The 14,005-nt window shown below is 39.3% G+C and overlaps 1 protein-coding gene across 1 annotated transcript in view; it reads left to right on the top strand.

Annotated features, from left to right (window-relative positions):
• The window catches only part of DCUN1D4 (defective in cullin neddylation 1 domain containing 4), a 78,688-nt gene that overhangs the window by 26,528 nt on the left and 38,155 nt on the right, over positions 1-14,005 (top strand). The window contains 2 exon segments of the mRNA XM_008993361.5: positions 3,475-3,589; positions 6,874-6,965. Of these exon segments, the coding sequence (XP_008991609.1) occupies positions 3,475-3,589; positions 6,874-6,965 (207 nt within the window).

Raw genomic sequence — 14,005 nt, 5'->3', positions numbered from 1 at the left:
CTGAGTATGTACAAGTGAACCAAACAGGACCCTGCAAAGCAGTATGTGCCATTGTCTGTGCTCTTGAGAAATCCTAGTTGTTGTTCTTGCTTAGTTAGGATCCCTGCAGCCATTGGGGGAGCAGGTTTGGGGCAAATGGACTTGAATTGGGTGTTATCTGTATGTTTTGTTGATTTAGTTGATTCTGGCAAATTATTATTTCAAGTAAAGTTGTTTTCCTCATCATTAAAATGTTGCTTTTTTTGTAGCCTGAGTGGGTTCCAGGGTAGCTCTGCCTGGCTGTCAGGGCAGGTGGATAGACACAGTTTCTTTGTGAAAAATGGCCCCTTAACTGTCACTTGCTTATACTGATGATTAGAGTGGAGAGATGCTTTAAAAAAAAAAAAGTCGTGCCTCTTAGGAGATAAAAATTTTAATAAATGACAGAATCAGTTGCCAAATCTGGGATGATTTGGGTCTCAGAGATGAGTAAGTTTTTCACAGACATAAGAAAAAATTATTTGTGAAACTTTTAGTAGAAAGCATTTATCAATAAGAAGAAAAATAAGAGAAAGTTGAAAATGTTAATTTATGATTGTGTCTTTACCAAAAACATGCTCATGTTGTTCACAGAATTCAGTTGAAACCAAATGTTATACCAGTGTATCTAGGAAGAAGCAGGTGGTAGAGGAGCTAATGAGTGAACTTTTATTGGTGAATATTGGGGTAGACATTATTTTAAACAGTGTTCCTCTTCTTATGGATTGAGGAGGTAAGTGCATATTCCTCTCTGTCTGCACATGTGGAAGGGGAGAGGTTACTGCCAGACCACAAGTTAAGAACCAAACCATGATTGCTGTTGGAAGAAAGAAAATGTCTTTTCTTCCCGCATATACATCTAAGGAGGGGGAAGCCAGCCTTGAGGATCAGGACAGACTCTTCATTTCTGGGCAGTATAACAGGCTTTACAGCTGAGCAGGGCATACCTTTTCATTCTGCAAGCCCCACCCCAGGGCATTAATAGGTATGAACAAATCTTTGTTTTTGTATGTTGGCAGTCTGCAGAAGCTTGGGTCACTGCAATTATTTGGACCTTTTAGTACGCTTTAGTGGTGTTTGTGAATGGGGCAGCGTTTTTTTTTTACAGGGAAGATGAACGGGGTGTGTGGATGGTGGGCTGTACTCTCCCTCTTTCTCTTCCAGTTCTCATTGCAGTTGTGGGGAGAGAGATATGGGGGTGCCTAGTGTCTCTGAAGAGCCCTCTACTCTCATCCTTGGAAGGACAGAGCCTGGTTGTGCCCCCAGGAATGGTGGCTGAGGGTCATCTGTTTAGACTTGAACTGGTTTTGTGTTGAAGGAGCAGGCAGGATCCTTGAGCCTGTGCACTGTCCAAGACAGTTCTGGGAAGGACCCTCATCTGGGCCAAAGTCCCAATTTATAATAGAAAAGGTGCTTTGGACTGGTATGTTCCTGAAGCATGTCATCAGGAATTTAGCACAGTGATAGAAGCCCAGATATGAACTGGGATTTGGGTTTTGGCTCTGATCATTACTCTTAGCAGGGTCGTGACTTTTGGCTATTGACAGCTCTCTCTGCCTTCAGAGCAGGTGTCTGGAAAGAGCTGTCCACATTAACTGTGTCCACTTCCTCACCTCTCCGCACTCCCACCAATGTGTGGACAGTGTACTTTATTGCTAAATCCCATGTGTGCCTTCACTCCTTACCTGAGTTGACCTCTGTGCTTCAATTGAACACTCCCTTCTCAAAGCACACTCTCCTCTTTTGGCTTCCAAGACATTACACTCTCCTGGGTTTCCTTCCTGCCTAGGTTTTTACCTTCTTTTTTCCAGGCTCTTGACACTCTCCAGGGCTCTGACCTTAGTTTTCTGCTTCTCAGTTTTCCGCTTTTATGGCCTTGTAGAGGTGGCAGCAAATGGAGCCTGAGAGCTTGGGCTTTGCTGCTGGGCTGCTTGGTTCATACCTTGGCTTTACATGGTGCTTTCCAGCTGTCATTTAATCTCTGTCTGCTTTGGTTTCCCTGTTTGTTAAAATATGAGACATGCTGCAGAATTGTGGCCTGAGAGTTAAGTGAATGCTGAAGGCCGCCATGAGCGTAGTGCACATGACTCCTTCTGTGGTGCTGCTTGGAACCAATTTCTTTATATCAGCAACACCTGAACATAGCATTTGGTGCCTAAGCACTTACTGAATGGATATTTTTTTCCTTCATAAAAATTCTGAGAAGTAGCTGTATAACAATTCTCATTCTTCAAATGGTGAATGAGAGACCCCAAGTAGGTTAGCAACTGCTAGAACCATATAGGTGAAGAACTGGAGCTTACTCATTGACTGCAGATTATTCACTCCCCAGCACACCTGCATGCTCTCCTATCCTCATGGCTCCCTGAGACCCCTGGGCCTTTAACCAAGGGCTAGTGCAAGGAGGAAAGACTGGGGTTCAGAGTTCACCACTTCTCATTACTGAGACCTCAGGAGGTCACTCGAATGTGTAAGCCTTAGTTTTCCCTGTCTGTTAAATAGAAATAATTATCTTTGCTTTGCCTGTCATTCATGGTTACTGTAGGAACCAACTGACATAATATATTTGAGGTCACTTGTACCAAGATGGGGTATTTTCATCATCTTATAGTTGTCTGGTAATTTATAGTGGTTTAAGATAGCCTGAAGCAAGACTGCCTGAGTTTGAATCCTGGCTTTGCCATTTGCCTAACCCGCCTCTGCCTCGGTTTTCTTATCTGCATAAAGGTTTTCTTATCTGCATAAGGCAATAATAGTTCTTTCTTCATGGGCTTGCTGTGAACATAAATGAGTTAGTACATGCAAGTGTTAAGAACAAGGCCTGGCTCACAGTAAGGCCTCAATAAGTGTTCAGTGGTTATTATTATCTGTTACATTTTAATATCAGACAATTACCAAATGAAACTTACGTTTCCTGACTGAAACCCTTGACTGAACAGGGCAAAATCTTTAAGTGGCAGAAACAAACAAACAAACCCCCAAATCCTGTTTTTCTTTTTTTTGTAATCAGGTATCTTCTGAAGCTTAAGAGTATTGGGACTGATGTGCTTACATGTATTTTAGAGTCAGGGTTGCTTGTTGAGCTGACCTTGTTTCATGAAGTATGTACATTAGAGAGCACTGCAGTTCATTTTGAGGGAACATTGACATATAAGAGAACAGAAGATTAGATTATTTAGTATTTTTGGAGAGTAAATTGAAATGATGATAACTTCTGTTTCTGGTGTGATTTGAGTTGGCGAAGTATTAACTTATATGTGTCATTGCTAGGTTTATTTTTTGACCATAACATGTTTTTTCAATAAGGAACTAAAAGCCTGTGTTTGATTTATATAGCATTTATAGATAATATCTAAATTCTTTACAATACAAGCTGGAAGTGTTTAATTTAGCAGTACTGTTCTTTGAAAGTGTTAGGATTTAATTAATTTTGCGCTCTTTGAATTTGTTTTGTAGGAAGTCTGCGGTCTTGCAGTTCTTCAGACTGCTTTAATAAAGTGATGCCACCAAGGAAAAAGAGAAGACCTGCCTCTGGAGATGATTTATCTGCCAAGAAAAGTAGACATGATAGGTACGATGTAGAGACAGTAGATCAGAATCAGTGACACGTATGTCGAAGATGCACATTTCTACCTAATTTAGTGTGGGTCTTCTATATGTGCAAATGCCAAGTGGAATATTGTTTGGGCTTTGCCAGCTGAATTTTCAAAGCGTAATTATTTAATCATGTTTATTTTGTATTTCAGTTTAAAAACAAATTAGGTAAATTGAATTCTTAGAAGTTAAAAGTTTTATCTTAATCCATTGATCCTCCAAAACTGGTGCAGAGTTCATTTCTTTTTTTTTTAAGCCTTGCTGTCTGTGCCTGCTGAGTGAGGACCACAGAATTCGTCTGTTGTTCTTTAGGCGGGTCTCACTCATTCACTTCAACCACAGAGCTGGAGAGATCTGCCTGTACTTAATGGTCTGTGGCTGCCCAGAATATCAGCCAAGCTGAGGTTTATTCTCAGATGGGTGAGAATTTGATAGAACTGTGAAAAACAAGACTCTTTAAACTACTTCTCTTTCATACAAGTGAACTTGTTAATTTTGGTAACTCCAGAGGCCTGTTAGATTCATTCATTTCAAACATCTTTATTATTTCACCCTGAGTTTAGTAAGTAGTTTTTTTCTTCCTTTGTTTTAGAAACAGTGAATGAACATCATTGTCTAGTCTTTCCTACCTTTCTACATCTTTCCCCATTCTGGCTTTTTGGGTCCTGTCACTAATGGGCCTGAATTTCCATATCTGTTAATCTGGGGGATTTAAATGAGGTTTTTCTGTTTCCTTCTTCCTGTGATTCTTTGTATACTACAGCTCAGAGGAATCAGAAAGAAAGACTCTGAAAATGTAAAAATAATGTCACTGTTTATATCTCAAATTAATAGAAACTATTATGTAAAATAAGATGGTAGTGATTTAGAAGATAATCACCAGCAGCCTCGAGGCCAGTGATTTTTCAGCTTTACAAAGGCAGGTTACTTTGATAGTTTCTTGGTGGTATGGTTATTATTATCAGAGAACTGTTAAATTCTACCAATCACACAACGTTTTGTGTCTTTATAGCACTTAGTATTTTCTCACCATAGTCTAATAAAATATAGTATGATAAAGCCAGATTAAAAACTGGCAGTGTAGTTGGAGTTTCTGAGTTTCATTCTTGGCCTTTCTTTTTTTAAACAACTTTATTTACATACCATAAAGTTCATTCATTTTAAGTGTACAGTTCAGTGATTTTTATTAAGTTAACTGAGTTGTGCACACCATCACTACAAGCCAGTTAAAGAACATTTCTATCATCCCAATAAGATCCCTAATGCCCATTCAGTCTCTCCCAGCCCCAGACAATCACTAATCTACTCTCTGCAGATTTCCCTTTTATGGATATGGCCTTTGTGTCTTGCTTCTTTCACTAAGCATGATGTTTTTTAGATTCTTGCATGAAATATCATATATCAATATATAATTTGTTTTATTTGCTGAATGGTATTCCATCGTATGGTCTTGGTTCTTTTTTATTATTTTTAAATAATTCAAATATTATCATGTCTCCAAGTTATTGGCCAGTTATAGGCTTTGTGCTGAGAAAGGAATGCCTGGGCCCAGAATTAGAACATATTTATTTGAACCCTTGGCTGGTATCCACTTTTGTTTCCTGGCGGTATGGCTACCTTTTATAGAAGAAATACAAAACTGCTGGTTTGCAGTTTCAGTAACCTGACACCCTATTATAACCATGTTCTTTTTTTTGGTGTTAAAACCCAGAATCTAATCAGTGGTATATACTGATAATCAGGTGAGTGTCTAGGTCATGAATCAGTGTTCAATAAAATAGAATTCTACAGTTGAACCTTGAACAATACAAGTTTAAACTGCCTGAGTGTACTTACGTGGATTTATTTTCAGCCAAACAGGGATCGAAAATATGCTATTGAGGGATGTGAAACTCCACCTGTATGGAGCACTAACTTTTTGTATACATGGGTCCTACAGGGCTGACTGGGGGACTTGAGTATGTGCAGATCTGGGTATAGGTGGAGGTTGTGGAGCCAGTCCCCTGCATATACGGGGAATTGCCAAATATAATTTTCATATTCTTATATACTATGTAAATAAAAACTAATTTATGTATGAATAAGGGATACAAAAATGTACATACAAATTATCATTTTAAAGCTATTGCCTCCCCTTCCCTCTCTGTGTAGTGAGTATCACCTTCCTCAGCCCGTGGTTGTCATGAAGTATGTCATTTTTGTGGAGGGTCACAGTTGCAACAGGAGGCTGCTGTAGTTCCTGATTTAGTTCTCCAGCTTATGCTGGGCTGTCTATAAGACTAGAATTAGAAGAAAAAGGCAGAAGCTGGATTCTCTATATTCTTCTCTCCTGAGGTTTCTAAGGTTATACTAATAAAGAAACCACCCAAGGGATATTGTCTTTGTCAGCCTTACATCAAAGTTTATTTTTTTCCTGGACGCTTGGACATGATTTGATGTTTCTTTTTATTTGCTTAGTGTTCTCTTGAGTTGTCTAATATTGAGAGATTCTTCCTTAGACTGTGTTGTGTTCCCAGCCTAACTTCTAAGACACAGAAGTCAGACATGAGTGGTAGGCTCATTAATTGCAGAAAACACCTTAGACATTTCTTGCCATATCTCACTTTCATTTTGTAGTTCTGGCTGGCAATGTAGAAGGAAGTATATCAAATACCCATTCTGTTCAGTTCTTACTGATTATTGTTAATCAGAGAAAAACGTATTACGTGCTTACCCTTTACTTTTATATTAGGAGTAACTGTGTTTAAACACTGTAGTTATAAAGCTGAAGCCTGCACATGCAGGAAATAAAATGTTTAAAATATACTTAAAATACTGGGCCAAGAATGGTGGCTCTCTGTAATCCCAGCACTTTGGGAGGCCGAGGTGGGTGGATCATGAGGTAAAGAGATTGAGACTATCCTGGCCAACATGGTGAAACCCCATCCCCCTACTAAAAAATACAAAAATTGGCTGGGCATGGTGGCATATGCCTGTAGTCTCAGCTACTTGGGAGGCTGAGGCAGGAGAAAAGCTTGAACCAAGGAGGCAGAGGTTTCAGTGAGCTGAGATCGCACCACTGCAGCCTGGGCTACGGAGTGAAACGCCTTCTCAAAAAAAAAAAAAAAAAAAAAAAGATATACATACATATATATATGCACAACACACACTTAAAATATTGATTGAATAGATGTCTGGTTTGGGTAAAAGAATATAAATTATCTGCTGCTTAAAAGAACTCAGTATCTTTGAATAACTTAAAACTGCTTTTTCAATTTCTAGCATGTATAGAAAATATGATTCAACTAGAATAAAGACTGAAGAAGAAGCTTTTTCAAGTAAAAGGTGCTTAGAATGGTTCTATGAATATGCAGGTAGGTATTCATTTGTATCATCTAAGACCGATTCTCCTTATTATAATAAGGAGTACCTTAAAGGTGATTAAAGAATTTATAAATGTATACATTTCAAATTTTGGGCGTGTGTGTGTGTGTGTCCCTGTTAGAGGGAGAGAGGGACATAATTATAACAAATCACCAAATGTCCTATTTATAGTCAGTAGCTAAGCCAAAGAATTCAGAACACTAGAAGGGAACTGAAAAGATGAAATGACTTGGGAGAAATACTTTGGATTGCTAGGAAACCTATTTAGAATGCTGATAATGGGTGATTATTTGGTTTAAGCAGAGATGCTAAAATAAGTTTTGCTGCTTTGAACTCTTACTAGTGCAGTGAAATTTCGTTATATTAAGTGTTTCTATTTGGAAAGAAAGATCATTTGGCAGAAAATGTTTCGTCCCTTTAAATGTCTTAAATTTAGTCTGTTTTTTGCAACTTAATATAATTGGTTGGGTAATACAGTGTTGCAATCTGGGGCTTATTTGTTACTGTGGCTTTGTGTGGTGTAAAAAAGAAAAAGAAAAAAATTTTAGACAAGCTCAGACTGAAGGCTCTTTTACCTTTCTTCTTTCTCACCTTATTTCAGGCTCTTTTATAACTTCCCAACTTGGCTATTCCAGCAACCCTCAAACAAGATTTCCTGTCACCAGTCTCTTCTCCAGACATGTGCTATGTGCCCTTGTCTTATTTTTTAAAAACTAAGCTGAGCAGATCATACGTGCATTCCTTAACAACCACAACCACTCCCCCCACCCAGCCCTATCTCCTGGCCCAAAATTCCCTGCTACCTGGAGGATAAAAGACAGTTAACTCTCTGTCCCTTTGTCTGGAATGATTTTCTCCCCTTTTCCACCTGACACACGTTATACATCTTTAAACCCTTAAGTAGCCTTTTCTGTACTCCCACAGGACAGTGTTTATAACTTGTTTCAGTTCTCTTTTATTGGTATCAAAAGGAGGAATTCCCCCTGTAGCCTCATGTGGCTATTTTTCTCCTATTCCCACCCAACCCTTTTTCTGATGAGAGTCTTGTACCCTATTGGCCACAGAGACTGGTCTAGGTGGCTGGCAGGTAATGCAGGCCAGGCCAGTCAGACAGATCTTCCAGGGGTTTTCAGATTGAAGCTGGGAGAAGCATGTCTTTCTCTTCTGATGGAGAACTTGAAAGGTTTCAGTGCTGATTCCTGTAGTTCTTTGGACTTTTGTGAGCTACCCTAGCATCTTTCTTTTTTTTTTTTTTTTTTTGAGGCGGGGTTTTTTGCTCTTGTTTCCCAGGCTGGAGTGCAATGGCGCGATCTCGGCTCACCGCAACCTCCGCCTCCTGGGTTCAGGCAATTCTCCTGCCTCAGCCTCCTGAGTAGCTGGGATTACAGGCACGCGCCACCATGCCCAGCTAATTTTTTGTATCTTTAATAGAGACGGGGTTTCACCATGTTGACCTGGATGGTCTCGATCTCTTGAGCTCGTGATCCACCCGCCTCGGCCTCCCAAAGTGCTGGGATTACAGGCTTGAGCCACCGCGCCCGGCACCCTAGCATCTTTCTAATGAATTCTCTGTCATTCCTTTAATGAGTTTGATCTGGATTTTGTTCACAGGGAATGAACACTAGTGCAAACACATAGATGCTGTTAGCATTTGTCTGTTTTCATGTTTACAGACAAATTAAACATGAATTTGTTTAATTCATTGAATCTGAATTTCTTGGAAACCTTTTGAATTTCTAGTAAAAGTGATTGACAGTCGGGCATGGTGACTCACATTGTAGTCCCAGCACTTTGGGAGGTCGAGGTGGGCAGATTGCCTGAGCTCAGGAGTTCGAGACCAGCCTGGGCAACACAGCGAAACCCTATCTCTACTAAAATGAAAAAAATTAGCCAGGTGTGGTGGCATGTGCCTGTAATCCCAGCCACTCAGAGGCTGAGGCCGGAGAATCTCTTGAACCTGGGAGGCAGAGGTTGCAGTGAGGCAAGATTGTGCCATTGCACTCCAGCGTGGGCGACAGGGTGAGACTTTGTCTCCAAAAAGCAAAAACAAAAAGCGATTGACACTTTACTAGATACTCAGTAAATGGGTGCTGAATGAATGAAGAGCTTTCTCATATTCTTATCACTTTGATCATGAAGATAGCTTGCTTTCCTTTATTGATTCATATTTGTTGTTATGAAAATGTTTTATAAGAAGGAAATTTTAAACAAAGAAAAAGTACCCTTCATCCCATCACCATAGGATAGTTATTCTGATTTTTTTGGTATACCTTTCTTTATAAGCAAACACAGACTTTTTCATAATATAAGCTTAGAAAATAGCAAGGTATGACTTTTCTTGTTTGCCTTTCTCTAACTGCAGAAAGGTGACATTTTGGACAAAAGGATTAAGCTACATTATTTAGGTTCCTTGGAATCCCTGCTAAGTCATTCATTTTAACTCATCCTTTCAAGGAAGTTTTGTGGAGGTGACTATTCCTATTTTTAGCCCCCTGCCCTTTTTTCCTCTTGTGCTATACCTTATCCGTTGGGAAAATACCTGGCATTAGGAATAACTGAAGGCCCCAATTGGCACTTATTTTCATTTTGAATATCCCAACCATATGAACTGAAACTGTAGGTCAGTATTAGTCCAGAAAAATGAATCATGAGAGGAACCAATATGACTAACAGGTTGTGCTGTAGGATTAGTCTGTGGGAGCAGCAGGCTGTGAGGCCACAGGACCCCTAGATACCAGCACAAGGAGGACTTGTAAATGAATTTGAGAGGTGTTCATTTTCTATAGAAGAGAGCAGGCTCGTTTGGGTTGAGGATAAATGCTGACTCCCTGCCTTTTAGTCTGGAGTAGAGTAGAATGGAGGGGCAGCAGGGGCCTGGTGGTATAATTATTTCAGATGTATAGACCTTCAGTTCTTTCTAGAATTCTCAATTCCACTTTGCACCTTGCCTCTGCCTTCCATGGCTCCTGAGGCCTGAGCTCAGCTCCTCCAAGTTTCTGTCTGGCCAGTTAACCCCAGTCCTTCTCTGCACATTCTCGGATGCAGCTTTTCACTTGCTTTTTTTTTTTTTTTGAGACGGAGTTTCGCTCTTGTTACCCAGGCTGGAGTGCAATGGCGTGATCTCGACTTACCACAACCTCCGCCTCCTGGGTTCAGGCAATTCTCCTGCCTCAGCCTCCCGAGTAGCTGGGATCACAGGCACGCGCCACCATGCCCAGCTAATTTTTCGTATTTTTTTTAGTAGAGACGGGGTTTCATCATGTTGACCAGGATGGTCTCGATCTCTCGACCTCGTGATCCACCCGTCTCGGCCTCCCAAAGTGCTGGGATTACAGGCTTTTCGCTTTCTATAATCTCCAGCAGCTCAATTTCTGATTTCCAGCAATATAATAAATAAACCCTCCTTCACTGGGGCTTTTCCTCCTGCTCTCTGTGGTTGTAGGATTACTCCCTTTTGCACTTTGGTACTTTAGCTCTCTGTGGCTTTAGAAAGGATCAGCTGGAAGGTTCAGGGGAAGTGTTTATTTAGACCTTGATCTAAACCAGGAGTCCCATTCTGTTTCATTAGAATGAAGACAACCAGATTATATAATTTAATAATTCCCACTTTTTGAAATATATCTAAGAATAAGGAATTAAGCCAAATACACAGGTGCCAACATTGGTTTTACAGTCACACCAAAGCTCACATACATGGGTCATACTAGTTCTACAAGCCCTGACTATAGGCCCTTAGTCTATTTTGGATTAAGTTCTATAGCAGAATTGTTTTTTGGTTTGCCAAAAAATAAGTCAGGCATGGACAGTTGCAAAAAATAATAAACTGATCTGATAGTGAAGGAAGAGATGTTAAAAACTACCAAGAGACCATGTGGGCCCCATTTGCCTCCATGATGTAGCATGCTATAATAATGGGGCCATCATGAAAAGGTCAAGTATCTTTAGATACTCCTGCTTAAGATGGCAGGGAAAAGGGAAGGACCACTTCTTTTTGGATTATTGTCAGTATATCAGCCTTACCAGATGTACCTCCAATATCTTGTCACCTAAGACATTTTATACCTTATTATTTTAGACATAAGTTAAAAATTTCTCAGACTTCACTTCTAACCCACTTTGTGTTAGCCAGTGGCATATTTGTTAGCTTGCTTGACAGAGTTAATTACCTTAATTGTACAGGTAAATTTAGTGTAAAATACAACTAGAATCCCAACAAATCATGTGATTACAACTAGATTTAAATGTGCGCATGGGAAAGATGAGAAGAAAAATGTTAGGGCTGGGTGCAGTGGCTCACACCTTTTATCCCAGCACTTTGGGAGACTGAGGTAAGACCACTTGAGGTAAGGAATTTGAGACCAGACTAGGCAATATAGTGAGACCCCATCTCTTAAAAAAAAAAAAAAAAGAAGGAAGTGTTAGATGGCAGGGATATTGGTAGCATTTAAATAATGTTGATTGGCAAACTATATTTTAACATATTTTGGATAAGGTATTACTTTTGACAGTCACGCCATTGCAAATTATACTCTAACATCTTGCTTTTCTAAAGCACACAGACACATGTATATATAAGTAGTACAGCAACACTGTATAAAATTGGGAAAAAAGAAAAGGCATGAATAACTTACATAACCACTGCAAAGTATGCCTCAGCAGACCTTTGTTGAGGTCTGGGGTGCAGTCAGCAGAAGCACTGTGCTCAGAGTTCCTTTTCCCGTGTGGCAAACAGGCAAACATGTAGAGAAACATCACCTTTGTAGTGAAATAATATTGACAGAGAAGGCAGTAGCCAGGTTGGAGAAGGCACAACTAGGAGAGGAGGCCGAGGAACACCCAAGCCTCATGTGCAGAAGCATGGCAAATGCAGGCGGCTTGCTAGACTCAAGAATAAGTTGCACAGAAACAGCTTTTTTTTTTAAATCAGGAAGAATAAAAACCAAGGAGAGAAGAATTTTAAAAGAATTACAAAGTAGCTTTCCCCCGAGCTCTGTGCAGCTACTTCTCAGCAAGTCATATCAGTAGATAGCAAAAATGTATCTGTTCCTAAAACAACACCTCTTCCCAAAATAGGAATAGATGGATATTTTCTTATTAGAATAATTATTCTTTCATCTCACAGGCTAAATACTTGGCAATAGTAGAATGATGAAAAGAACTTTGATTCATATAAACACACATATGTATACTTACAATGGAGTAACATAAAATATATTATATTAACTAACAAGAATGAAGTAGATGCATGGAAACTATCACAGGAAGATTACCAGACATAGTCAGTGAAAAAGGCAATGTGTACGATTACAGGCACCTCACAAACCCATGTGCATAGACAAACAAATTTGAAAACTGCATTTTAGTATATATTTGCCCATACATAGCAGAAAAGTCCAGGAGGATACACGTCTATCTGGTAAAGAAAGGGAGAAGGCAGCTTTCTTTTTTAACTATTTATTTTACTCTCTATATTCTCTATTTGAATATTCTATCATGTGAATGTATTGAGGTGTAGTGTGTCTAATACACACAGGTGTGCACCTGTGGATTTATGCACTCTCAAACCAAAGAAAGCTGGTAATATATTGTATGATAAAATGCTAAGTCAAGAACGAGATAAGAATGTCCACTCACTACTCTTATTTGCCATTGTTTTGGAAGCCACTAGCCACTGCTGTTAGACAAGGAACATAAATACTGGAAAGGAGAAGACAAAAATGATCATTGCAGATGAAATGATTAAATTATTTTATACTTGGAAGGCCAAAGAGAATTGCCTGGGCAGACTTAGAAACACTAAATAAATACGTATGTATTCCATACATATACGGTTCTATAGATGGCTTATTTTGGGACGTGTTCTTAAAGAAGCTCTTTACTAATAGTTGTCTCTGCAGATTGGGGAGGATTTAGATGGGGAAAACTTTGCTTTTGGAACTTTTTTATTTTCAAATGAAACTGTATTATATTTATGTATTCATATACCAAACTAAAACTTTTATTTGGTTTTCTTATAGTCAAGATAAGAAATCAAGATGGTAAAACTAGGAATATATAAATATATGTATTTACATATATATATAAAATTATATGTACATTTATATATAAATATAACTATATAACAATTTACATAAAAGGGGATAAAATCTCAGAAAAAAAGGTACAAATTTGAATATATAAAGCAAAATATTGTATAACAAAGTGGAACACTTGTGATTGAAAGGAAAATAATGACAAGGAGAAAAAAGTATTTGCTTTGGCCAGATTATGAGGAAGGGCCTGAGTTTGAATTTTATGGGGAGCTAAGGATTCGAAGCAGAGAAGTGACATAACACTTTCCAACAGGAGCTCCCGGTGACTTTAATGTTCCTCCTTTGTTAAGAATAGCCACCTCATACTTTGACTCTGTAGGTGAAAGTCTTGTTACTTTGTATTGAAGTTACTCCTGTGTTTTGTCTCCCTTCATGGAGGGCAGGGACCATACCTTACTCATCTTTGCAACCCAGACAACTGCTGCAGTGCATAGCTCCAGGATGTGTCTAGTAAATATTACTGGAGTGAAATGGATACATACTAAGATGGTGTATTTGCTGGACTTGGTGACTTGCTAGATTTAGAGGGTATGGGAGGATTGTAGAGTGATTCCTATTACTGGTATTTAGCCATTCATTTATTCCTTCATTCAATATTTATTGGATGAACTACTCCATGCCAGATGGTATGCTGAGCTCGTAAGAATAAAAGAACTCTGGTTCTTGAGTTTGGAGTGAAAGATATGAGCTGGAACTTTGACTGGAGTGTGCTAAATATTGTGAGAACCATTCCTAGCATTGTGAGGGGTCACAGGACTGCCTGACCCAGCCTCTGCAGGTGGGGAGATTGGGAGGACTGCCCCTTTGCTCTCAGTCTTAAAGTTTGAGTGAGTTAGCCATGGAACTTGGGGGAGGGGACAAGAAGGGGATGAGAGGAAGATAGGCAGAGACCCAAATAGTAGTATGGTGCTGGGTGTGTGTTAAGAGGTGGTACAGAG

The sequence above is a fragment of the Callithrix jacchus genome, chromosome 3 (assembly GCF_049354715.1).
Source record: "Callithrix jacchus isolate 240 chromosome 3, calJac240_pri, whole genome shotgun sequence".
Lineage (NCBI taxonomy): Eukaryota > Metazoa > Chordata > Mammalia > Primates > Cebidae > Callithrix > Callithrix jacchus.
The sequence above is the reverse complement of the archived record's forward strand: the minus strand, read 5'-3'. Positions and strand labels throughout refer to the sequence as shown.